The sequence below is a fragment of the Bombus bifarius genome, unplaced genomic scaffold (genome assembly GCF_011952205.1).
Source record: "Bombus bifarius isolate JDL3187 unplaced genomic scaffold, Bbif_JDL3187 scf7180000008214, whole genome shotgun sequence".
Lineage (NCBI taxonomy): Eukaryota > Metazoa > Arthropoda > Insecta > Hymenoptera > Apidae > Bombus > Bombus bifarius.
Window position 1 is genome coordinate 472,577 of NW_022884517.1, and position 26,362 is coordinate 498,938.

General features: G+C 36.8%; 1 protein-coding gene across 3 annotated transcripts in view; it reads left to right on the plus strand.

Annotated features, from left to right (window-relative positions):
- Window positions 1-26,362, plus strand: part of LOC117211017 (lachesin-like) — a 263,425-nt gene that overhangs the window by 148,458 nt on the left and 88,605 nt on the right. For all 3 annotated transcript variants that reach the window (XM_033454571.1, XM_033454569.1, XM_033454570.1), the window contains 2 exons: window positions 3,324-3,482; window positions 5,183-5,311. In XM_033454571.1, the coding sequence (XP_033310462.1) occupies window positions 3,324-3,482; window positions 5,183-5,311 (288 nt within the window). The remainder of the gene's footprint in view (window positions 1-3,323; window positions 3,483-5,182; window positions 5,312-26,362) is intronic.

Genomic DNA, 26,362 nt, shown 5'->3' on the forward strand with positions numbered 1-26,362 from the left:
TAGAAAATATTAATTATCCGAATCTTCGTTGAACTGCAGGAATAAAAATGCAAGTATTGCACATAGAATTATTTCAATGATATATTCCTAAATACATATTCATGATTATTTGTAAATATTTAGTTCCATTAATATAATAATTCATGCGATCAAATGACACTAAACTATCGCAAATCACCGATGACTGACGCCAGATTGAATACATCAAATCATTAATGGTATTAATCGTAAATTGATTGGTAGTCATATCATATAATATCTACAAATGAAAAACGCTACTATAATCGTGCACTAATCTAAGGAAAACACACGTGTGCACGTGTATAAACATATAATTTTTTAATAATTGAAAAGGGTTACAAATCTTCTTGTGCGATGTCTTTTACCACGTTCGGTCCCGCTTTCACTAATCAATTCAGTTTCGTGGAAAACTCTTTCAGCCTGTAATGAATCACTTAGATAATTGTTAATGTGTTTATTCATTAACACTTGTCGCGTTTGTAAAATCTTCAATGGATAAAAATATTAATACATTGCAGGTGAAAATTTATTGAATTGTAAAAATCTTCAACGTTATTAATAATTATAAAGGTATATACGTGAATTTACAAGCTACATGTTAAATCCATGCTTCGTTCTTTAATTTGCTTTTATAACGATTGATAACGATTTCTAGATCGGGGGAATTAATATTGTACGATGTAACGTTGCAATGCTGGATATAGTATAGAATGAGAGTAAAATTTAATGTTATATACTTTTGTAAATTTCAATTCTGCGGTTATATTTTTATCGATACAATAAACGGAATTTTATGCGAACAAAGATTTGAGTTTCGTGCGGAAAATTTCATTTAGAACAGAAGACATATGCTAAATATAATTCAATAATATCTCTATAGAAATTTCTTTTTTATTCACTATAGGAGATATTTAAAAACTGAATATATTTCATAATTTTTCTAACTAGACCATTCTGGTAGTTTATTTACTCACCAGAAGTGGCTCGCTTTTGTCATTTGGATAACAATCGGCGGCGATTCGCATGGAAATTGGATTTGCTTGAGGTTTCATTATGGTCATTTGCCTTATCGTCGTTTGAATTATACGTGGCGACCTCACGGCCGCAATATCGATTCCACTTTATCACGTTTACCTTCGATAAACTGTTCGCATCTTTGCCAACGAGTATTCATCAGAATGGGGGCAGGGATTTTTGGTCGGTTACTAAGTACGCTAACACAGGATTGTACCTGTAATCCGGACGCTAACTAGATTTAGTAATTATCGAAGGAGAGCCATGTAATCAGGGATGACACAGAAAGTCTTTATTGTCTTTGTAAAACTATCGCTCGAGTCCTCATAAATTTTCTTTACAACAAAAGAATTGACAAAAGGTTTATAATTTCGCGTGGAAGTCTTGTATTTACTGTAAGTAAGTGTTTTTTCAGAGAAGTATTCGAATTAAAAACTTATTTTTATAAAAGTAATTAAAAGAAAAATGAAAACGGTGACTGTATGCGAAGGTAACAAAGGTTGAAACGAATTCAAAGGCAAATTAAAAAACAACCATTTTCAAAGTCGTTTTATATCGAACGACTACGAATTCGAATAAAAAATTAAAAAAACATACCTCAAAACTGTTGGTAAACAATAGGAGATTAAAAAAGACGAAAGAACAAACTCTTTCGTTCCCATAAAAACTAGGAATATTCGGCAAAATGCCTGTTGGAACGCGAAACTGCGACAAAACTTTTTCGCCGCATCGTACGTTTTCAAGCCGTAATCGTGGTCCCCGAGGCGACGAGCCTGTTCTCCAAGACATTTTCTCCTCCACGGAAAGGGCCTCTTATCGTCAGTGATTACGACTTTTTAACGGGGATTTCCTCCCTCTTCGTCTCATCTGGCCGCATTTCTCGTTTCCTTTGCCCTTCTGTCTGTTCATACCGGTCTCGAGCCCCGCTGTCGAACGTTTCCGCGATTGTAACTGGATTCTCCGGTATCATCATCTTCAACCCCTTTGCGACCTCGTCGAACCGAACTTCTTTTACCTCCTTAGACATTTCCTTTTTTCATTTTTAACTTTGAATTCGATTTGCATGTGAAAGAATGCCATTCAGAACTTCTTACTCATCCTTGAGGTTGGCCTGTTCTTTGAAGCGTTCTTGACCTGGGTCCACTCGAAGCCGACCCTGTGTCATGCAAATTTTATTATATGACCGCTCTTGGATCTGACCAACGCCTTCGTCTTTTCGATGTCGCTCTTTTGCACAATTGCGGACACGTCAATCGCGATTGACGCTGTGCTCGCGAACGACTTTCTGCTTGACATTGCTCAAATGTATTTCTTGCTCGATGAAAAGGATCTACTGTTTGATTTATGTCAAAGACTGTGGTGCCTTGCGCAGATCCAAATATAATTTGTTCTCGTAGATTTCTCAGTATTTTTTTGATTTTTATACCAAATTGACCTATGTTAAATCAATTTTTGAACTAATATAAAGTAGACGCTCGAAGTTCGAACAATTCGACGTTCAAATAAGAATGCCAAGAAAAATTCGACTTTTGAACTCAACGAAAACTCGAAGCTCCAACAAAGGGATAAAGAGTCACTTGTCTTGTAACCGTCACGTGGCTGCATTATTTCTCTGTTTAGGCCCAGGTCAGGCGAAATGCTAGCTGAGAAGAAAAGAGGAAAACAAGGCTATGTTCACTGCGTGTGCAGTTCTCTTGTGACTTTGTAATTGGTTCAGCAATTGTTCATAATAGCATTTTCAACCGTTTCATTTATATCATTTAGTTATTTTCATATACATTTATGTATTTTTTAAAATGATTTCCATTCATAACTTTATCAATGAAAGATACCTAAGATACCTGAAAATGCTAAAAAAGAAGTCGTATATATTTTATATTTTAGATAGAACATAGGAAGGAGCTCATCAATAAATATAAAAGTATGAATTTGGTAGTAGTTTATTGAAACTCGTCTTTTTTTTACTATTTATCAATATGATCTTTTGAAATAGGCAGTTAAAATGTAAAAATTTGAGTAAATTTTGAATGTCTGAAACGGATTAATTCAATTAATTAAATCAAATAGTAAAACTTAAATCGAAATTCGAACAACTGAAAGATCGAACCGTTTCCTGGAACGGGTTATGTTCGAACTTCGAAGATCGACTGTATTTCATCTAAATGTAATATTCGCAGACATGTAGAGAACATTTATTTTGGCTAAGTATGCAACTGATTATGAGTGAGTTAATTTATGTAACTGTATTAATGAACAAATATTACACAAAAACATGTTTCTGTTCACAGTGCCTCCAAATATAGAGGACTATCAGTCCTCGTCAGATGTCATTGTGAGAGAAGGTGCGAATGTGAGTCTAACGTGCAAAGCGACTGGAAGTCCTAAACCAGCTATAAGCTGGAAAAGAGACGATAGTTCAAAGATCTCAATTAACAAAACGTATTCCGGTAAGTATACGTTATTATTGACTTATCATGAATAAATATTATTACAACAATCTATTCGATGTAATAGCAATAGATAATACGATTGCGATGATAGAGTTTGACTTGAAACGATAATTTAATATCGCAATTGACCGTTATAGTTATAACTCGATTTTACAGTTTGATAATATTTTTATGTCTAAAGTTGCTCTCGTTATTTTACTAGTTTTTTCTCAATGGTTATTTTCTCCGTATGTTTTTCATGTACTCTTCTCTTCTGTTTTTCTAGTCCTGTGTTCACTTTGTTTTCCTGTCATATATGAAATATCATATAGGGTGACTTTTAGTTGCTTTGTAAATTTAAATTACAGTGAATCAATGAATATTATTTGAAATATTATTGAAATGTTATTAACTATAGCATAAAATGTGATATGTTTGTCTTTTTCGCAAGAAGTCTGAACGATTGTCACCTAAATCTAAGTTATCCGTATGTTCCTTTTTAATCTATAATCTTTAGATGTGATGTTCTCTTCAGAGTACAACCAACGTCGATCCGTAACTGTGTTTCGAAAAATTCGGGGGGTAGAAGCGCGCTGCAATTAAAAATAATGACATTCGTTTGACTTCTATCCGAAGATCAAACATGCTCTACCTCAAAAACTGTGTTGCCGCAATCACAGAGAAGATCGTGCGGTAGGGTCGTGGAGAGAAGAGCAAAGGAAGATTGAAAAGAAGGAGAGAAAATGTAAACGTGTCAAAAGACAGTGGATTTAATGAAAACAGGACGAAGGGAAAGATATTTCTCATTAACACGTCACGTAATTCCGAGGACTCGGAGAACTCGCGAATTCCATGTCGTTAAACGGCTAGGGTGAGGATCTTGTAACGCGTAATTACGTTGGCCACGGATTTTGAAGAACGATGCGTTGAAGTCTTTACACGGTTTCGCGGTTCAGAAAGCGTATTAATTTATTGGAGTAAATAAGGGATGCCACGGTGTGTCGGAGGAATTTAAAACGGATATGTAGAATTTCAACTTCATAAAAATTAACGCATTAGAACCATCGGAGATGGCGCTCCTGTTATTTAAAGAAATCAAGAATTTAATTCCGGTTACGAACATAATAGGATTTATTAAATGCGATACAGGAAGTGTTATATAGATATCGAAATTGGAAAAGTGTAATTAACGTGTTCATCAGGTGGCAAAATTAATTTTATGTTTGCAAACACGGTTAAATTATATTATAAAGAGGACTGGTAAACTTCGATTTAAAAGTTTTACAATCCTCTTTTCAGTAAAAGAATTTCAATGTGTTAGAAAGTAATGATTTTACTTATCCATGACTACTAAATTATGTTTTAATGGAATAAAAATTACGTGCAAATCAGTTTCAATCTTTATTTTTGAAAATAGTACACATAATTTTATAAGCAAATTTCACCGAGTTTGAAAATAACGCGGGACATACAGAAATATAATTTCTAGAATTAACAAAGGCTCGAAAAACTTGGAATTTGCGATAGTAGAACGAACTCGTATGGAGACAGATACATTTAGCATTTCCCTGCCATTTTTTCCACCTCTGTTCGTTGGTTTGTCAATTAACTAAAATTAGCTTTTAGACTCTGTCGAGTGATTATTCCGCGACGTCGGATAGGGAAAATAAAAGCGCCAAAATCGCCTGTCTAGCTAAAGTGTCGCTTATCATTTTTAGTATTGGAGTGGAAAGGCGAGACGCTGGAAATCACACGGATCTCAAGATTGGACATGGGCGTTTATTTATGCATCGCAACGAATGGCGTCCCTCCGACTGTGAGCAAACAGATCAAAGTTTCCGTCGACTGTAAGTGAATCTTTTATTTCAATTCATATATTGATCAATTCATAATGATTTTCATTCTGGGCGGTATTGACTCTTTTTTAATTTTCGATAATCAATATTCAATGGAAGATACATGTAAAAATCTTGAAAGCTTCAAGATGTCTCAAATTGACTCAAACTCGAAAAACCAGGAACTTTAACTCAAACGTTAAAAACCAAATGCGGTTCAGATTATTTAAAAAGTTTAAATAACTAACAAATTGATATTTCTAATTAATCTAAGTAATATCTTCATCTCCTGATTTTATTGTCTATCTCTAAAATCAATTCTGTATTCCTAAAACCTATATAAATTGAGAAAATACAATCGCAAACATTCTCCATCTGTCCGAAACACGCAAACGCGAAACATGAAGCGCAAAGATGGCTAAAGAGTTGAAGAACATACAATTTAATAATAGAGAAAGGTGTCCGGCGACAAAGCGCCTCTTTACCGCTTACAAAGCGGTTCGTTCCTTCTATTCTCGGCAGAGCAGAAGCGAGGGGATATGTGAGAGACAACGGTTGTAACTGAGAAAGAGAAACACGTTTGACTCGTGCGAAAGAGTAAACGCGAATAGTACAGAGGGTGAAGAGCAAGGATGGTGTGATATAAAAGTAAGCTCGGGATGAACCACGACACACTGTTACTCCATTTCTATCCTATACGCTTGCCTATTGTTACGTTACTGCTCCTTCTAAATACTGAGCGTTCCCTGCGTCACATCAACTTCCTTTTCTTGAAAGCTCGATTACTACCAACGAAAGGTCGTATTAAACGGTTTGTCGCGACGCGACGTTTTGACCATTTTTAAGCTGTCGATAAAAGATTCTATGACATATCATCCGAAATTTTTATAATATGATATTATCGAAGGATAAATATTCGATTTGACTTTAATCACAGAAAAAGGGTTAACCGACAAGTTAATTAAACGACAGTTTAATATAACTTCTCTTCTTTCACATGGAATATAAGAAATTCACTGGCAAAAAAGACTGTACAGCATCCTAAGTTGTCCATCGTTTATCAAAGAGCTATGATAAGAGATACGAAAAAAAACGAATACAAAAAAGCTGACAAAGGTTCACGCAGAATACCAGGTTTCGTTGTTGCACGTTCGCTTATAAGAAAACCGAGCCACGTGCATGCGCGCGCGCGCCATCCAAGAGACGAAAACCAAGGAGTTATCCCTTTAGTTAAAGCGAGACTAATTAATTTAGCGGCGCCGTAAAGAAGCGTCGAATTGCGATTCAGAGCCAGACCGGGTCTGGGGGTTGAAAAGAGGGGGATGTTTTTGCCCCTGATCTCTCAGCGGATGCGCGCCGAGGATTATCCTTTTAGGCGTCCTTTAATTCCATTTGTAGCCGGTGCTCCCGGGCAAAGGCTTTTGTCAACGAGTATTACCCCGAGCCCTTTGAAGTCAAATTGCAATCGAGTAATGTAATAGTTCTGTCCGCGATATGCATTACCGGCGCGGGCCCCAATTCAAGAAGAAACTTGCAATGGAAAGAAAATATAATTTTCTGCGTGAAGCATTCCAAGGACGCTGGGAACCAGCTTTTCGTAACGAGAAGATTATTTTTATGCTTATCAAGTTGTTTGGAATTCGTCACTTGGCTATGCAGCAACGAAGGAAATCACAAGAAGTACGAATTAGTTACGATACTGAAAAGTATCACGATAGGATATCGCCGTTATATTTCTCTGAACGGAAGTTCCGTGGATATAAAGGATCGTGAAATATCGCAAGGTGATTTTGCTTGAAAAAGAAAGAATCAAAGAAGTTAAAGTGGTCGAAGGTGCGCGAATCTCTATTTTAAATATTAAATACCTACGATTCAAACTTTAGACTGCAATAGTCCATTAAAATAATTTATCTTTGCGTGTTTGATGAATACATCGAGATGATTGCGTTCGATTTCTTGAAGTCTCGTGCAGATGCAGTTGAATCTTCTCAACTGTCAAAGGAACACGTTGCTTGAGTTAAATAGAAGTGGGAATGGTTAATTCGCCGCAGAATCTGCGCATACCACGTACCACTGAATCAACTCCTCTCGTTCTCATATTGTGTAGCTGATGAAGATAAATATTTGGGAATTGACTAAATATTTGGGAATTGACTAAATTGAAATTTGCATGCTTAGTGATGCGAATTACGGTAACATACTTCTGCTTTAAACGTAGTAAGTAATTTTGAAAAGAAAAAAGGAAATAATTTTACAAACGAATCTTTCTCTATGTTTATACATAGTATATACACGTGTACATTTGAAGTAGATTAAAGCGAACTAAGGTGACAATAAAATTTTTCATTACGTACTGCGATAAACTATTAGGTCATCCTATAAGTTCGTGCCGACTTTTGTGTATACATTTCATGTGTCGATCTATAAACATACGGCGATAAGGGACCAATGCACCTGAGCTTAGCTGATCGATAACAGGCTAGAGCAGATTTTCGTGGGTATAAGATCGTAATATAGTGAACACAGTGACTTCTAACAGTAAAAAATCATGACTGCATTGCGTATCCATTTTCGACATCTCATGTTATATGAATTTCGGAAAGGAAGTTCTGTAACAATTGCCACGAAAAACATATGTGCTGTTTACGGAGAAAATGCGCTTTCATCTCGCACCTGTAGGAAGTGGTTCCAACGTTCTGGAGCTGGGAATTTCTGTTTAGAAGACGAGGAACGCTCCGGGCGTCTTCCTCAGACAGACGAAGATACAATTCGGAATCTTGTTGAAAAATCACGAAATTTGACAGTTCAAGAGATGTCAAATGTTCTGAAAATACCTAAGACAACGATTCATAGGTGTTTAAAAAAAATAACATATATAACCGGTCGAAAAACGGCACGAACTTATGGGATGACCTAATATTTCAAGATTAATACAAGATTTATTGAAACAATATACACCTTTTGACATACAATATAGAATATGCAGAGATCCGAGAAAACAGATTCACACGATTGCTCTCATTAACTCATTAATTGCTTCTCATTAACTGCGGAGTTTAGTTTCAAAAATTCCTTGCTGATTACACAGCTATATCAAGCAATTACGAGTAATACACGTCAAGCGCAGATCAAATGCTCCTTTTATAAATTTTACGAAAAAAGTAAAGCAAAACGAGGAAGTCTTACATTTTTATTCAAAACAAGTTATTAAAAACTTAAGAATTGTCAAAAAATAATAAAGTAAAGTTCACAAGCCAATTCAGGGAATAGCTGATATACGCAGTAAAATACACAAAGTAATTTGGGGAATAGCCGATGCATTGGGGAAAATAATCGATTCAATTTACAAAAAGCAATACATTATACGGAACATAAACGGTATACCAAAGAGAATAATCAAATAATCAAAATTTTTTTAAGTCTTTTCGTCTTTTTTATAAAATATATAATAGCTTTGCTGGTAGAATAAAGGAAAAATACCACTAAATGTCATTTATATTACTTTTTAATAAAATTTTTAGTTTTTATAGTAAATGGTAATTTTTTATTTTACATGACGAGTGTATACGTCAACTGTACCGAAGTAAAGTTTTGCATTGACATGTATATACGTCGAACGCAGTTAACTGGTTAGCTCCAATACAAAACAAGATTCCACCTTGGCGAGTCTAACGAATCGCTCTCGATCCGCCTCTTACCACTGTTCCCAGATTCAGTCACGAGGCGTAGGTGATAACGAGATATATGCCGCGGTTTTGCTTCTGACGCTTTGCCCTCCCCTCTCGCTATATTTTTTCTTCCTCACCGCGTGCTTTACTTTAATCAATCCTTTATAAGCATCCCTCGAAGCGCGGCCCATTTATTCTTTCAGAGTGTGTCCATTCGTTTTTAAAAACGCGTATACGTCGGGACCGTGTGCATAACGTATCAAAGCAACAGCGGCAGCATTCTGAAAAGCGCCCGTTATCGATCGCACGTAATCTAAGGAGTGCAGCGAGAGCAAGCGAGGAAGATAGAATGACAGAGGGAAAAAAGGTAGGAGCACGAGCGAAAGTCCAGTAAGTTGACGTTTTTTAATTTGGACATGGCCGCCACGGTTAATGACAGTTGCGCTTGATTCACGTAGGCAAATCTGCCGACGGGACATGGTCATTTCTCGTGGGGCAGAAAGGTCACAGGACGAAACGGGATGAATCTGTTGGGAAAATGAACCGAGACCCCGGCTCGGCTTTCACCTGTGACCGCCTCCTTGCCCAAAGACCGTTTAATCATTTATACGTGTTTTAACCTTTCTCGATTCAATCTTTTTCCCAACGAATCTATTGTCACGACTAATTGACGTTGAATATGGATGTACGTAAGGTTTTGTTCAGTTGCGCGAAGGTAGTTTGCGAATGAATATGCGAATCGACCTCTGGGTAGTTTTAATCGTTGACAAACAGAATTTTATTTCATTGCGGGCTTTTGCTTTTCAGGTATACGGTTCCGATGTTGTATATTGTATACAATTTGAATTCCACTGTTAGCCGTAAGTTTTATCGATACTGTCATGTGCGTGTATTGATGGAACAAACACACTATTAGTCCTATCGATATAACAATTACTTTATATAATAATTATGTACGATATAATTATGAAACTATAAACAAGAAAAATATTATATATAGTTTAACATTGTGTAAATTTGTACAAATTACCTTGGTCTGTCTTGTCCGTACGTTAGGCGATTTCGATGTTTTTAGCATGTATACAACTGACATAAATCTACAAAATGTATTTTTTTAATTTTCGTTACAGGCTCAGATAAATGAATTATAAGACGCGATCTGTACTATTTTCTTCACGATTTCGATCAATTGAAATTTTTTCAAAATTTTCTTTACATATCATCTAGTAAACTAGTCCTTTCAACTTCTGAAAAAAATTCAAGTAGTCTGGTCTAATTTTAAAAAAGGGTGTCCGGATATTAAAGTCAGTAATTGTAGCTAGTAATGTACCTACATCAAATAAATATCTTGAACGGTGCAATCTGCTTCCTTGTTCTTTATGAACCACATTAAAGGGTGACAAATCCCAAATGTACTTTACAGATTAGTACCTGAAAAAGTAGTTCTTTAAGTCGTTCTTTCTCTAATATCTTTCTCTACATATAACCAAAAACGGTAGACTTGTCTAGTTACGTGGATTACATATATGTATGAAAGTATTGTACAATACACGAAAAGAAAGTATACTAATGATAAACACAGAATACTATATAATAGCTCAGTATTTCGTAAATCCTAAAATTATTAAAATTTCAAGCAAAAGGTTGGCCTTAATCATCCTAATCAATGTATCGATAAAAGAATATTTTAAAATTTTTCTCCCTTATTATTTTAAACTTATCACAAAAAAGAAAGTATAAAAGGATGCTTCCAATCGAGCTTAATCTGTTCGAAAGAACTTATCGACTTGCGAATATCGGGGTCGAAGGTAACGAAACTGCAAGACATTGGGGAGAATGTAGAGGGGTTGAACTTAGAAAAGGAGCTGGAAGCGGAAAGGGGGCGGTTGTACCGATGCGGCGACGTAGTCACGTATAAGCAGTGACTCAGCCTCCGCCCTCCTCTCGTTCTCGGCACCCTTCGCACTCGGCTCTCCATGTCCTTCTTCCTTGCTCCTTGCCGTGGTTCCAGTGGCAATCTGTTATTAAAATCAGCAACGAGAAAAATTCGTGCCGTATCTACGCAGGACGAGCCGCATACCGACAGACGTGTTGTGGCAAAAATTAAGCCACCTACTAACTCAAAAACAAAATTACTGCGAGGTGTGTGGAGTTGCGTATCAGATACAATCTTTTCAACAAATTTAAACGTTTTTTACGCGTAATTGATATTTGCAGTATTTGATTTCGGCTTAATCGGCAGAAATTCTCAAAAAAATTTCTAAACGATTCTTTTATTATTTTCGTCATCCTGATTTTTCAAGTAGATTTTCTATTTGATTCATGATCGATCTATAAACTTGAAAAGTCCACAAAATCGCATTTCATTTGTCAGGTAAACGTTGACTGCGCATTTCCAAGCGCTCTTTAACCGTGGAATAAGCGACATCGATAACGCAACCGGGTCAAGTATCTTTTTCATTTTGTTTTCTGTTTCCTCTCTTCCTTTTTCCTCCTCGTTCTTGGTTTACGCCACAGCGCGGATTGACATTTTGATTTAAACGATGCCTCCTTGAAATATTCATTTTACTTTGGAGCGCCGTGCTTATCATGTTTGCCGATTGTAATTTAATAGTCCGGCAGCGAGGAAATTGGAAATCTGCTCGCAACGCATATCGCGTGTTCGCCGATATTACAGATCGCTGTTTGAATCTATCGATTTCAGTTTATCCGGCTAAAGCCCCGAAATCATCTGCTCCTTGAACCAACGAAAATGTGATTTCGTGGTGGTACGCTAATCTACCGGTGAATTCGCAATCAATCGTCACATCCCGGCACCCTCCGAATAGATCTGGAAAATTTGCACGAACGATCCTTTCTAGGTCCGAAGCATTTTCGCCAGCTATTTGTACGCAATCGCATAAAATGGTTCGGTCGGCGGCCTAGGGTTTTTCATGTTGTAGGTATTGGGCGGTTAACTAGATCGTGAGGTACATGTCTATAAGCAGGTTTGAGGATCGGTGTTTATTGGAGTATGTAATACCTTTAAGAGGGATTTTTATTCGTATCCTTCAAGAAAGAAAAAGGTTTTTAAAACTAGATAAAAATTGATAAAATTTTACAGAATATGATATGGTTCTAAATACTTGACGGCATATATTTATAAATAATTATAGAATATAAACCATCTAATAATTTCGACACTAAAGAACGATACTTCAAACCCAAAAACTACGACTCATTCATTATTAAAAATATAAACTCGTAACTTTATTCCCCTACTTAATTAAACCTCCACTTACCCCTCTATCGAAGCAAAAGAGCACACACAATACCGCGAGCACGTGAAATCCGCTTTGCGCATGCAAATCATAATTCGCGGGTGGGGCTTCCTCGTCGCTCAAAGGATTCCATTATTCGATCAAGCGCCACAGAAGACGAATACCAAAAAAAAAAGAAAAAGGAAAAAGAAAAAGAACGATGAAAAAGGGGAAGGAGGAAATAGGGCTAAGGCGCAAGTGGGGAGCAAAGGGGGATGGTTCTCTAAAAAATTTCAATCAGTTCTACTGCTGCGAAAGGAGTCCCGGGAGCTGCCGCGGAAACCTTTTAGGACTGAAAAGAAGCACAATAATGATCGGATTTTCCCTCGATATCGATCTTACGGCCGTGTTTCCACGTCTGTCGCGGCACCTACCCGCCTACCTAGCCACCTACGAGCCCGTAAGAAGAAATATTGCTACTGAGACTGCACGAGACGGTAGGACAGGAGAGCACAGAGCCTTATCGGCTACGAGCTGGCGTTTATTTAAATTTAAAAGTGGAAGAGATCGATCTCGAGCCGCGGTCACGGCTTCGTGTTCCTTCATCCTCTGTCTCTTTTTTTTTTTCACAGAGGCCAGACGGGCGCGGCCCTTCTCCCTTTCTCGAGTCTCACTGCCTCTAATTCCCGGCTCTTGTCGATCGTCTCCGCGCCCGGCACGTCCCTCGAAAAACTCATTAACGTGTCTCGCTGATTCTCCTTCCCTTTACCTTTCCTCCGACTCGGCCAACTTCTTGTACGTACTCTGTGTGGAGCGTGGAAAGGAAACGACGCGACGACGTGGTCCAGGTCGGAGAACAGATCTACAGATTCTCTCTTCGTCCCGTTGCTGTTTGCCTCTTGAGGACGTGAAGAGCCGCGAGCGTGCCTTACTCCAGGTTTTAAGAAGTGTTTGCGGGAGACTAGGAAGAGATTATGTGTGAGCAAATGTGGGAAGGAAACGAAAGGAGCAGGCTGCTGCGTTCTACGTTTTGATGTATAGGAAAGCTACCGAGGAATTTTCTGAGGAAGTTTGTACAGGAATGGGGATTGCTTCGGATGAACGAATGGTGTGAAGGTATGTGTTTGTTAGTACATTAAATGCCATGTGTTTGTCGAAAAGGCGTGAGGATCGTACAGTATAATGAAGAGGAAGTTTACTGTTTTTAGATATGTTTTTTCACCGAAAGTTTACAAGAAACATTATTATTATCATTATTATTATCACAAAACACATTATTAGACTATCTCTGCTAAAATAAATAAAAATATTAAATAAATATTGAATTATACAAAAATAAATGAATATACGATATTTAACTTACCTATAAACAGATTTTTCATTAAATTCTTAAACTTTGAATACGATGAGCACTCAAATCTGAAATACAAATACTAACGTTGTTGACCGAAGACAAGTATCGCAAAGAAAACCTTAATATCCTCTCGTCTTCGTGAATATGCATATAGTACGACGTATAGTACTAAGGTTTTGATAAATTAACGTATGCGGGTGCAAAAGGGATGTGACGTGAACAGGTTCCTATGCGATATATTATCTATAGAAGGTACGTGTGTTCTTCGTCGTTTGAATCACGTTATTCTTTCTTTTTCTTTTTTGACGATGTTAGGACATTACACGAGTGACCTGCAATTAAACGAAAGACTCGCCTGTTTCTCGCGCAAAGAAACATCCTCTTTGAGGCAAGTCGCTGACTTTATCGCGTGATTAAATAACACCACAAAACAGAATTCTATTACGTACTTCACGGCAAAAGAGATGTTAGTCAAAAGTGCGAATCTATTCGACAAACTTTAATTTTTGTGTACCCATAATATTGTTTTATTCATAGGATAATATTATCATTAGAGATTAGCTCCGTGTGGAAACGTTTACAAATCAATTTAAATATTATACGCAATAGAATAAATAATACGCCGATTCATACATATGACTGTTTATAATATCGCATTAAAATACTTATCGAGCTATCCACTATTTTATTGGTCAGTTTGTAAGTTGTAATTTATTTTTAAAAATCTCGGAAGGAGACGAGCGAATTTTTTCGTTACTCGTTGCTTGTCCCAATTAATTTAACGAGACCGTTACAGATAAATTAAAAGCAGAATATTTAACGAGGATTATATTTAAATGAAATTCTGATATATTTTTCTTGTTTTTATAGAAGAAACTTTTATTTTCTTTATGCACATATTCGTTCAAGTAATTAGAATATTCATTAAAAATTGCGATATATTACCCACGTAAGATTCTTCAATACGAATGTAGTATCTTATATCCAGGTACCCACTGTGATATAAAATTGATTCTGATTATGTCTTGTATTCGACAATCGATATTCTAGTTACTTTCCACTTCAAACGGTGATATCCCCCCTTTTTTTAAATCCAAATAAAAATAATAGAAATAGTAGAAAATTTTATTTCTCTTTTCTCAATGCCCTTTATGTAACAAATATACCACCTCCGTGCACGAATCTTGAATTCAACTATAACCAACAGAAGAGCCGGTGCGATACGCGATTGTTACTTTGTTCGCTTGAATTTTCCTAATTAATTCGTGTTGCTCGCGTGGATGCGGGGCGGTCGTTAAGCTTAATCGTGAAAATTATTCAGTTTCAGGGACGGCGTTCATTCGCGATAAACGTAAGAGAGCAGAGTAAGACGTTCCGTCCTATAATCTACCGTATTCACGGAACAGGAGTATCCTTGCAGGCAAAATTTAGTCGACGCGTGGAAGTAGGGTGGGCGATTAAATAATAGAGAAGACGAAAGAAGAGTGAAAAAAAGGGAGGAAGGAAAATGAGAAAAGAACGACTCTTACCTGGGCATCTGGTGGAATATTTTATTAACAAGGCTAAAGTAGTTGTACTATATATCCGAGGGAACTCGAGAGCAAAGTGTATTACGACTCGAAAGAAACTATGTTCGCGCAGGAAACTACCAGCTGTTATTAGTTATGTAGGTTATCATCCAGCTTGAGTATTTAATTGCTATCAAAACAGCCGTATGGGCGCCTTTCAATCGGCCTCGGTATCTTTTGAGTTAAAATCGAAATAGACTTTCCCGGGCGACGATTACGAGTGCCATTTGCACGTTTAAGAGCGCTTGAATTTTTGAGAGGAAACATTTTCATGTAAAGCGTTGTTTTGTGAAATAGAAAGGGAATTAAATTACAAAAGTCTTAGTTTTTATCGATTTACGTGAAACATGCTAAATCAGAGTTCTCTACGAAAGACTAAACTTTTTTTTAACAATAGGGAATTCGTAATTGGCTGGAATTTCTCATCGATGTTTCGAAGTAGAGGTGCACCGTGTTGGGTCGAACACCCAGGCTCGAGATGTATTTACTTACTTACAATGCTATTGAAGTATTGATACGTTCATTGTTCTTTCATTTTATTTTATTAAATAATCGTATATAAAATACATGTATTATGTACAGCCAGTTCCCTTATAACTCAATTATTCATATAAAAATTGTGTTATAAATTGTCCTTTAAATTAAAAATCGGCCGCTGGCCTGTAAGTGAGTCGCATATGCATTATTATATCTGGTATCATATATTGTTATGTACGTGGGTCACATAATTAAAACTACAATAGAATTTTAGGGCTTCCCACGCATAAAAGCAATGCAATATGTATCGCAAAATCTTTTCGCTATTATGAATTTGAATGCCACCAGCAAAGATCATTTCTTTTTCTATAACAAAATTATCGAGATATAGCCGATAAACGTAATGCGATTTGGAATTTTACCGGAAATTATTTGGTATTCAATGATCACAATATATTGGACGTAAAATTGTCTTAATTAAACATTCTGATGATTCTGATTCACATCAGAATTGTGACGCTACTTACGCATTGAGTAAAAGGAGGAGAAGTTCCATAAGCGAGTGTCACGCGATACAATGAAATATTGGCGCTCTTCCGGTTCTTCTTCGCCGTGAAACGCGTTTTTGCACGGTGTCTGCGCCAGCCGAGAATTATTTTTGTGCTGGAACACGTTACTACGGATCCAACGTAGAAACCCCCTTTTTTATTGTAGGCAACTGGGTGTCGTAGTTTCGCGGTGTTTAATGCAGATGAATCACCTGTTTCTGTCCCAGAGATTCACTGAGTTGTATGGTTATTGCTTGGTGGTTTCGGAACATACTTTGGATGATCATGCTGTGTTACAAAATTTGAAATCGATACACTATTTCTTCTTACTTTGTGGACATTTTTTTGCGTGTCTGATTTGCGTAATGTGCTTCTGTAAAGTGTCTATTATTCCAAGAAATGGATTAAGCAATCACATTTTTCAATGACTGCGTATCCGAACAAACAAACGGAAAGTTGGAGAGCGCGCTAGAACAGCGAGCGAAAGAAAGCGAGCCTCGAGCAGACCATTAAATCGGCAACAGGCGACAATGAAAACCAGCTCAGACATTTAACCCTGAAAGTATAGGGAATGGCGTGCCACGATTTCACGGCAACGTTTTTGATCTCGAGCCTGTTGTTTCGTTGAAAATGCGCGCGAATAGTGCATTCTGTGCTCATGACTCTTCCCCGTTGTGTGCGAAAAGCCGCGAATATAACGGCGAAAAAGGGTAGAACGGGGACGAAAACGAGAATAAGGGAGACGGAGTGATTTGCCAGAGAAGCTTTTGTTTCCTCTTTTTGAATACGGCTCGCCCGACGACGCGTATGAATTCTGAGAGGCGTTGAATTTTTACGGCTTTGCACGCCTCAAATTAGTTCGTAGCCTGTACACACGCTTCTTCTCATTGTTGCTTCGCTATTATTGTCGTTGTTTCTTTGATATCGCTGTAGCAAAGTGTAATGCAATAATGATGCTTTGAACACGTGAAAGAGCTTTCGTCGTTTTACTCTTCTCTTTGTTAAAAATGTTTCGAAAGAAAGTAAATGAAAGTCGAATGAAAAACGAAGCTATTAGTTTTTATCCAATTTTTTCTAGCTTTATTTCTTCCATTTTGTTCCGAGCGCGTTGCTGCAGTGGGCAAGTCGAATTACATGTCGAAATAGGAAATAATACGAATAACAAATTGTATTATTTCGATCCATTATGGCGAATACAATAAGGAAGTAAATCAGTTTTTGGGCCGTAGCGAATTTCAGTTTTCTCCGTAATAAAGATAAAGGTGACACTTGTCAAAAGTAGATTTACGCAATCGAGTCACGAGAAAAGTGAGAGTTGATCCGATATCCGGTCGCAGCAGGGGAAAAGTTAGCGCGTTCGGAATTTGAATATAAATCGAAAACCCGATCGCGATCAATCTCTTTTTACATTCCCTGCTTTTAGAGCAAATATCTGCGTCGGCCATCATCTTTAACCTCCATACTAATTAACCTCTTGGTTCTAGCGAAATAAATTATTCATTTAAAGAATAATTTACCATACGTGGTAAGTAACAGAAAAAGAATAAATAACCGAAGTAGAATGAAGGATCAATGAAGATCAATATGACGCTGTTCCTACTTCCTTTACTTTATCGAAGGCGTATCGATTAGGATCATCTCAACGAGAATATCTGATAAAATAAAATTTATGTTACATACACGACTAGCTTCCTGTTCGTATGATCAATAATTTCTGTCCACATTTCTATTTTAAACTTCTAGAGGAAAGGAAAAATCCCGATTCTAATTATGACGGAAATGCCATGGAATTCCTCCTCTATCCTTAATAATTGAGGTCGTGATATCACAGTAGCTGGAACGAGATTTCAGTGTATCCGGTCAGAAATGGAGTTCGGACTTTATTGTTAACCAGATTTTCGATAATTCTAAGTATAACAATATTGAACGAAAAAAATAGCCATATCGTGTCTAGGAATGCCATAGCAAAAATTATTAGTACATATAAATATATATAATATATATATATATGTATTAATAATTGTCATTGACCTGTTACTCACGCGAGCAAGATGGTGTTCAATTTAATGTATGACTACTTTAACTGACTGAGTCGTTCAGCCCACCTATAGATTCTTTTTCCTACTTCTAGTGTCCCAAATAGTTTCATTCATAACAGTTCATGCGATAAATCTATATTGGGCTAAATTTATTAGATTCCGACAAGAGGTTTAAAATAATCGGAGTTTCGAATAAATATGTAAAAGATTTAAAATATCAAAATATCAGCGTATCTATCTTAATCCAATAGTACTTCGAATAAGCGTTAGAAGCTTATCAATTATTATCGTTTAATCATTTACTCCTACGGAAATACCCATTTTATGTCCAATATGCGTCAGATACATCGTTTTTCATTCGATAAATCAATGTTTATGATGCTACCGCGACTTACAAATGAAAAGGACACATTATTAAAGAACAAAGTTCTTGTGGCATGATATCGGTCACATAAAATACTCAGCTGTAGTCTCGCTCTATACTTTGAGAATCAACGCTATCGTCTAAGCAATCATCCCATTTTCACGCAGACACAACGTAGCGAGAAGTATACGCGCGATATCTTCCGGTTCGCGAAACAATGGCTCCATAAAAGCGGCGGAATCCAGACAGGTTTCTGCGGACTGTGCGAGGGCACTATCTCATCCCTACAGTCGCTGCAAGACTTTACACCAGGCGATGTGCGTGTTGCGCGAAGATCCGTGTGAAATAAATAAAGAAATAAATAAAAATGAGTAGACACGTGTCTCACAAATCACGCGGTGGCGCGCTGACGAGACCCACGGGACCTCGAGGCGGAACCGCATGCGTTCCTCTCCTCCGCGACGCGGGAACCGAGGATCCTCACGAGAAGGGATGACTTTCTGGATTATTCCACGCGTGTCTCACCTTTGCATGCTTCTTTCCACACCCTCAGCACCGTCCTGCCACGCTTTTATTTTTCCAACGGAATATTCTGGCGATGTTCCTCCGTGGTGTCTTCCTGTGATTTTTTTCTCTGACCTGTTCAAAATGGAGGTCGTTCGGAATGATGGGTCTATTCGAGGGTGTTCTATGATTAATATTTGGTCCCTGATGTCGGTGGCTGAGGGTATAGTTGGCTGAGATATGGGTCTTTTTTGATATTAAAATATTAAACATTTTACGCGAAATGTTACTTATATGACTACCGATGATTCTTGTCAGATTTTTAGATGACACTGTTCTCTAAACGATATTCTACATTGCAGCTTTACTACGAAAGTAATGCAATTCAAAAATATTAATTGTTCAAACTAGTTTAAAGAATGCGGGAATCCACACGTAATCCAACACACAATCTATTTATCGTAAATTTCCAAATAATTTCTGAAAAAAAGGAAAAAGCGGGAAAGAGAAAATGACACGTTATACATGCGGTATGTGACCGAACGGAAATTGAATTCGTGTAATATTACGGAATATGTTATGAAAATGCGTCTTTGGTGCAATTTGAAAGAACACGGTTTACGAAATAATGAAAAATTGTGAACCCAGTAACAACTTTCAGTGGCGCAGACACGGTACCGCCTTTCGTGTCACGTTCACGAAGGAAGTATGATTTTTGAAATTATTTCACGCATGTTCGGGCTTCGTGTATGTATGTCCCTAACCATTTACTTCATGTTACCGTTACTATTTTACGTTACGAGACGAAAAAAATTTCGTGTTCCGTACAGTACACGCATAGGCCGCCTACGTTACCGCATAATTAATTACAAGGCGTGATTATTATTAACAGTGGCGTTAATTACTCATACGCATAGTGCATGGAATAAGCTAACACCGCTCTTTAATTAAAGGATGTGAAAGAATTTTTAATTCTTAGCGTATTTTATATGTACAATTAGTGAATTTAGCTTTTGCACTGTGAATATGTTGAAGTTACAATTAGCGATTAATAATTAAAATGCGAGAAACTAAAACACAAGATATAAGTTAATATGTGACTAGATAGCCGCCAAGTAATACAGATCAGTATATGATCAGACGTCTCGTAACTGACGCGTAATATCGCTCACTGGATCATTCCGTTAATTCGCAGTTTACTGATAAGTAGATCTAAAATTCGACTAATTAATAAACTTAAATAAAAGCTACAAATATTTTCAGAAAAACCACACATTAAATTTTCCAAAGACTGATCAAAGCGTATACTTATTTTCCGTAAGTAGCATGATTCAATAAATCCCTATCACAGAGGAAAGCGTACCCCGCCATTTACAGGTGGCTGTCTTTCCAACGGCATAAACAAATATTGAGATTTGTTCTTCTGAAAATATTTACGTACGCTGGTCGGGCATAAAAATATGTAAAAAATTCTTCTGTAGGTTGAGTTTCAAACCCCTCTTCGTGGCCCGTACTGACCTACGAAGAGGAGGCTACAAAGATTCAGGATTATTCTATGAGTATTCTGTCACTGCGCTTCTTTCTATCCGCTATGTTCGGTGATCGTACGCTTTCTGCGACTTTCCTTACTATTCCTCTCTTTCCTGTTCTCCTTGAATGCTCCCCCACAAAAGGCTTGATGTTTGTACGCATGAGCAGGGTGCACGTGCGACAGACGTATGAGTTGATGTATAGCTCGTGTATGGTATAGCGTTAAAGTATCGTTACAACTGGGTCAGAAGCCGCTCACAACATTTGTAATGCAATCCGCTTGCGTACACTTGCGACCATTGCCAGCTCTGCTTTCTCATTCGTTTCTAGTCCACTGATCTTTGTTCGCAATTTCGGAGAACACGTAACGGATATTTTCTTAAGAAATAAGAGCATAGTATATGAAATTCTAGTTAGATTAATAATCGCAGTAAAGTAGGTTAAGGACGAACGCATTTACTAGTATTTTATCAAATTGCAAATAATCGTTTTGCTAATTCAAAATTATGTATCCGTTTAATTATTTAATAGCTATATATTTCTAATAGCTCCATCGCATAGTGCAATTTATTTTCGACACAACTTCTGTTTACGTACCATTCTTGTGTGAGCTTCAGGTATGAATGAATAAATTGTAACTGAATGTAATTACACACGACGTGAAAGCATATGTAAATCGTGCAACTCGTTATTCCAGAATGAATTTTGAAAGTGACGAGAGCTACGAACATCCAAGCAGGGTGTTCGACTTTTGCAGCATACGAAAATGGAAATTTGGTTTATGATTACATGTGAAGTTGTTCGTCAAAATTCAACAAACGTCATATTTCTAATAAAGTTCTTTGGAACGACGTTATTGAAATACTTTACTCTAAGTATTTTAAAACTAATTAAAATAAAATAAAAATTAGCTCTTCGATGCAAGATAATGCCCCAATCCGGAATTCTCTGAATGCTCTTTCGCTTTAAGTTGTGAAAATGGGAAAGCGTTGAGCAATGAAACGACTATGAAATTCGAAGTAAGCTCGAACCCCACAGTGACCATCCACCGTTAGAATTCAAGCACACAAATCGTGTGACGGCCTTGAAAATAAAGCGAGCAGCACTCGTGGCAGTGCTATCGTGTCATTTGAAGCTGTTCTGAGGAAACTTCGGCTTAACAGAATAAAGAGCAATGTACGAGCAGCACGATTTCCATTTGCGTCGCCGTTTTATGCTGGACTAACGCGTTCCTCGGGACAATAATCCGCCGTAATTGGTCACTGCGTGCGTGTGTTGCACGATGTGTTACTTCGAAAAAAGCCCCATCGCGGCGATTCTAATTTTGAGATTGTTTGATAGACTGTAACACATTACGTTTTTTAATATACGGATAGGTATATCTAGTATTTAAATATAATGAATATTTTTATCCGTAGACTTTTATCTAATACTGTTACTTAAATACAGATGCTTGAAATAAGTACTCCGCAATGGAATAATTTTATTAAATCAGTCAAATATTGATAAGACAAGATAATAAATACAATGAAGTAAAGCGCCAAGTGCAGATAATGTTAATTTGATATAATTGTATAATTATTTAATTTGATTCAATGTATGACCTTTGAATAGTTAAGTCGGATAATTTAACAACGTAAACGACATGAAACGTAGGATATAATTATATTTCCCACAGGCAAATCCCGATGGATTAACTGATTGACTAAAACATTCTGCTGACCCGATTTCAATGCGGAAATCCACAACGTGGATTAGAAATGATATATTAAATTTTCAGGCTGCCAAGTCGAAGTGATCGAAGAACAATCTTTTTCATATTCTCTTACATATGTTCGTAAAAGAGTCAACTTCCTTTTCATAATATATAACTTTTCTATCATCACCTACTATAAATATAGCATAATGTAATCTTACTCTTCGGTTTATTTTATTTCTTTCGTATTTCATGAATGCCATTTAAAAATATCTTATAACATCAGAAACAAACTTATAAAATTACACGAGTTTCTTTCATCTTTACCTAAAACAAGATTGCAACTCCAACTTGTTGATATAATCACCTTATACGATACCGACTAAGCTTGAATAAGCAAAAAACAGAAAGACAGGACATTTTCTGGCCATCGGACAGTCACGTTGAACGCCCTAGTGTGGCCTTTATATGCATGGACGAAGCGCAACGCGCTGTAATTGCGTATGGAGTAGACACACTGTGTGACGTATCGCTGAAAGCTATATTGTCGTGATGTTACGGTGTATCGCCACCGGCCAGGCCTACAATAATCATGTCATAATGCAATCCACGCGTGCTTCCCGCGTGTGTACGCGAGGCTTGCAATTATCGCCGCGTACGAGGACTCGTTATAGCCTTTAACGTGGCGTGCATCGGCTCCCAATGCGTGCACGCATAAAGTGCTAGTACAATTGCATCAACAAGCGCGCATCCTTGCTGCGGCGACGTGTCATCGCCAGGGAACTAGCTTTCGACAGTGCGTGTTATGCGGGTTATTCTAAATTCTAAATTTCAATTGCTATTCACCAAAATTCGCGACGAGCTCTCGATCACGATATTAAGATCTCTCGGTGATGACTCTCTCATAGAACGTGACGATTTTGATTAGTTTTGAGTAGCTATGTTCGATAGAATGGCTGTAAAGGAAAGTAGAAAATATACGGAACGAGAGAAAGTGTGGTAAGCAATCGATAGGGATCGTGAAATGAAGACTATAAGTTTAACATACACAAACGTAGTATAGCGACATAAAGCAAGTTACAAGACTCAAATTAGAGAACTAGATAGTAAGCTTAAAGTGACTGAAGAATATTCGATAAATATGGAGGAATTGTTCCATCTTTTGAACTTCCTCTGTCGTGATAAATTCAATGACTTAGCTGCGTTCCAAAATGAATTCGCTGATATTTCAAAAAAAGAACAAGTGAAGAAGTTGCATGAACTAGTCGGATCACACATGTTGAGGAGATTAAAGGCTGATGTATTAAAGAATATGCCGAGTAAATCAGAATTCATCGTCCGCGTCGAATTATCGCCTATGCAAAAGAATTATTATAAATATATATTGACGAGGAACTTCGAGGCGCTGAATCCCAAGGGGGGAGGTCAACAAGTGTCGCTATTGAATATCATGATGGATCTTAAAAAGACCTGCAACCATCCTTACTTATTTTATTATTCCAGCCGCGTCACAAGAATACTCGATAAATAAAGTCTTGATATGCTTCGTCTACAAATTTTAATGTAAAAATGCGAAAAGCTTCTTCTCTTCATTGAAATAGTAAGATGATATGGGTAATATATTGTCCACCTTTTACAATAATACAAATTGCACATGGGTTATAGTATAAAATTGGTTATAATATAAAGCGTGTCAAGTAACCGTGTCACGTGTGTTTAACATACTTCAAGAAGAAAAATGAACCGTCCGTTCCTTTTGACTAGCTTTTCCGACATGGATTTCTAAATTACATTCACGAGTACCATTATTCTCGGCTTATCACGAACATCTTGAATTCCAATCTATTAAAAGTTTACATTACGGTTTTCTATTAAAATTCGAGCTCGTTAATCCTGTATGCCGTATACTCGATTAAAACAGCGAATCTCTTAAAAACAAGAAAATAACCTTATCACGTTATATTCATACGACTATTTTCGACATTTACATAAAATTTGTATCAATTACTTTTCCATTACTTTACTATCGTTTAATAGTTATTTCACCATTTCATTACTATTTCTTCATATATTAAAGATTTTTATTAATTCATATCAAAGACGGATACTTTCGAGAGTTCTATTAATTGAATTTTTCTAGGCTGCGATTAAAGCAAACTTTCGTAACGGCAAGTTCCACAAACTCCCGTTGCGTTCAATTCCCTTGCTTGCGAGCTTTTTCTGTTGCGTAATCGATTAAAGTTTAATCTGGCCTGGAGATCGAGGGAAGCTGACCGTGTTCGAACAAAATATAATCGATCGGGGATCGAGGAAACGCCATTGAAGGATATAGAATTCTCCTGTCGAAGGCGTTCCAAGTTTTCTCACGTTTCACGTTTTTGTCGGAACAGTGTCTTTTGGCTATGCCTTGCTACTTGTTAAAACGAACGCTATCCTTTGATACATTTTTTCACGTAAGTTTCCCCCTACAAGTTGTCAAGTGATTACCACGCGAAGAATGTTTCCAATAAGTATTGACTATTTTTGAAATGACGAAAAAAAGGAATAAGCTATCAGTTGATTTTTCATTTATTTGATGTAACCATTCACACACTAAAATGTTATAAATACTTTTAATTGTCTGCTTTAATACGTTCTATTGAACAGATTTGACTCAATTTATGAATGTGTTTTATATTTATTAAATGTTTACTATATATTGATCATAATGCTCACTAAGTAGAGAAATGTTAGTCCTAGTAATAAATAATGAAATTTTATAATACGGAAAATAATAAAATGTTCCAATAAATATAATTTGAATTCTCATATACAAGAAGTTGAAATGTAATTTTAATTAAAACACAATTTTTCATTACACGCCATATATTCCAGATATTTCGATAATTCATAGAAAAATTGAACGTCAATCATGTTCTGCAGAAAATGAAAATCCATCGGGAACTGTTCAAATTAAAAGTAATTTTAATTTCAGACGTTTACCATTGTTTCATTGGAACTGATGTCTCTGGAATGATATTTAAAATTTAAAATACATGAGTGACACAGTGGCAGCTGCTTTTATTGTTATTTCAGAGAGAAAATTTGTAATAAATTACTATATAATTTTTAAGCTCCGTAGAGTTTAATTAAGGCCAACATTGCTATTAAAGAATCAACAAATTTTAAAATTAAACATTTGAGAAAGAAGAAAATTACATATTAAACGTGTGAATTGTAACAATACTTATAAAAGAAACCACTTGACATTCTGTAAAACGATAAAAAGAACTAAACTTGGAAAAACTCCGTACCTTTCTCATACATTCTCCTTCGTTATAATAATAATATTATCCATAATAACAATAATAATATTCCCCAATATTTTCTCATCATACGATTGACCTCGTGTTTCTGATAAACCACCGATCGAAACTCCATACGTCAATTTCGTGATTCCGACAAACTTGGTTGAAACGACAATCGCTGGCCACGCCAACAATTAATTATCGTTATCAGTCGCGTCGACAAACAAAATTTTTAACGGTAAAAGACGGAGGTTCTAGGAAGGTTCTAGGAAGAAGTATTGGGCAAAGGGGAATGAAAGTTTTCTCGGCGAGATCGAGGCGGGCGCAGGTGCAGCAGTCGAAGTCGTGGCGGCGTCACCGCGTAAGAATCGTCGAACAAAAGGAAAGTTTCGTATGCCTGGCACGTATCTATTGTCTCACCGGCATGTCATCCGTCTCTGCAACGGACATAGACGAATGAATCAAAAGGAAACACGGAGTTCGAATTATCGAGTCGGCTCGAGTTAGGAAGATCCAGAAACAGTAGTATAAAACTCGATGGTTAAAAAGCTACAGTAAAAGTACGACGAACGGTTCGTTTAATCGTCACTCAGACAAAGACGGCACTCTCTGACGACTTTTCTTGCATCGTCGATTTCGTAAATTTGCATTTCAAGAAACGATTTTAAATGGAATGGGGTAATTAAAGGGTTTCTGAGTGATTAGGAAAAACGAATGTTGAGGATTATTTTTAAATACGAATAACCGAAGAATCGACAAATTTTCTTTAATAGTATTTTCTGATGAATA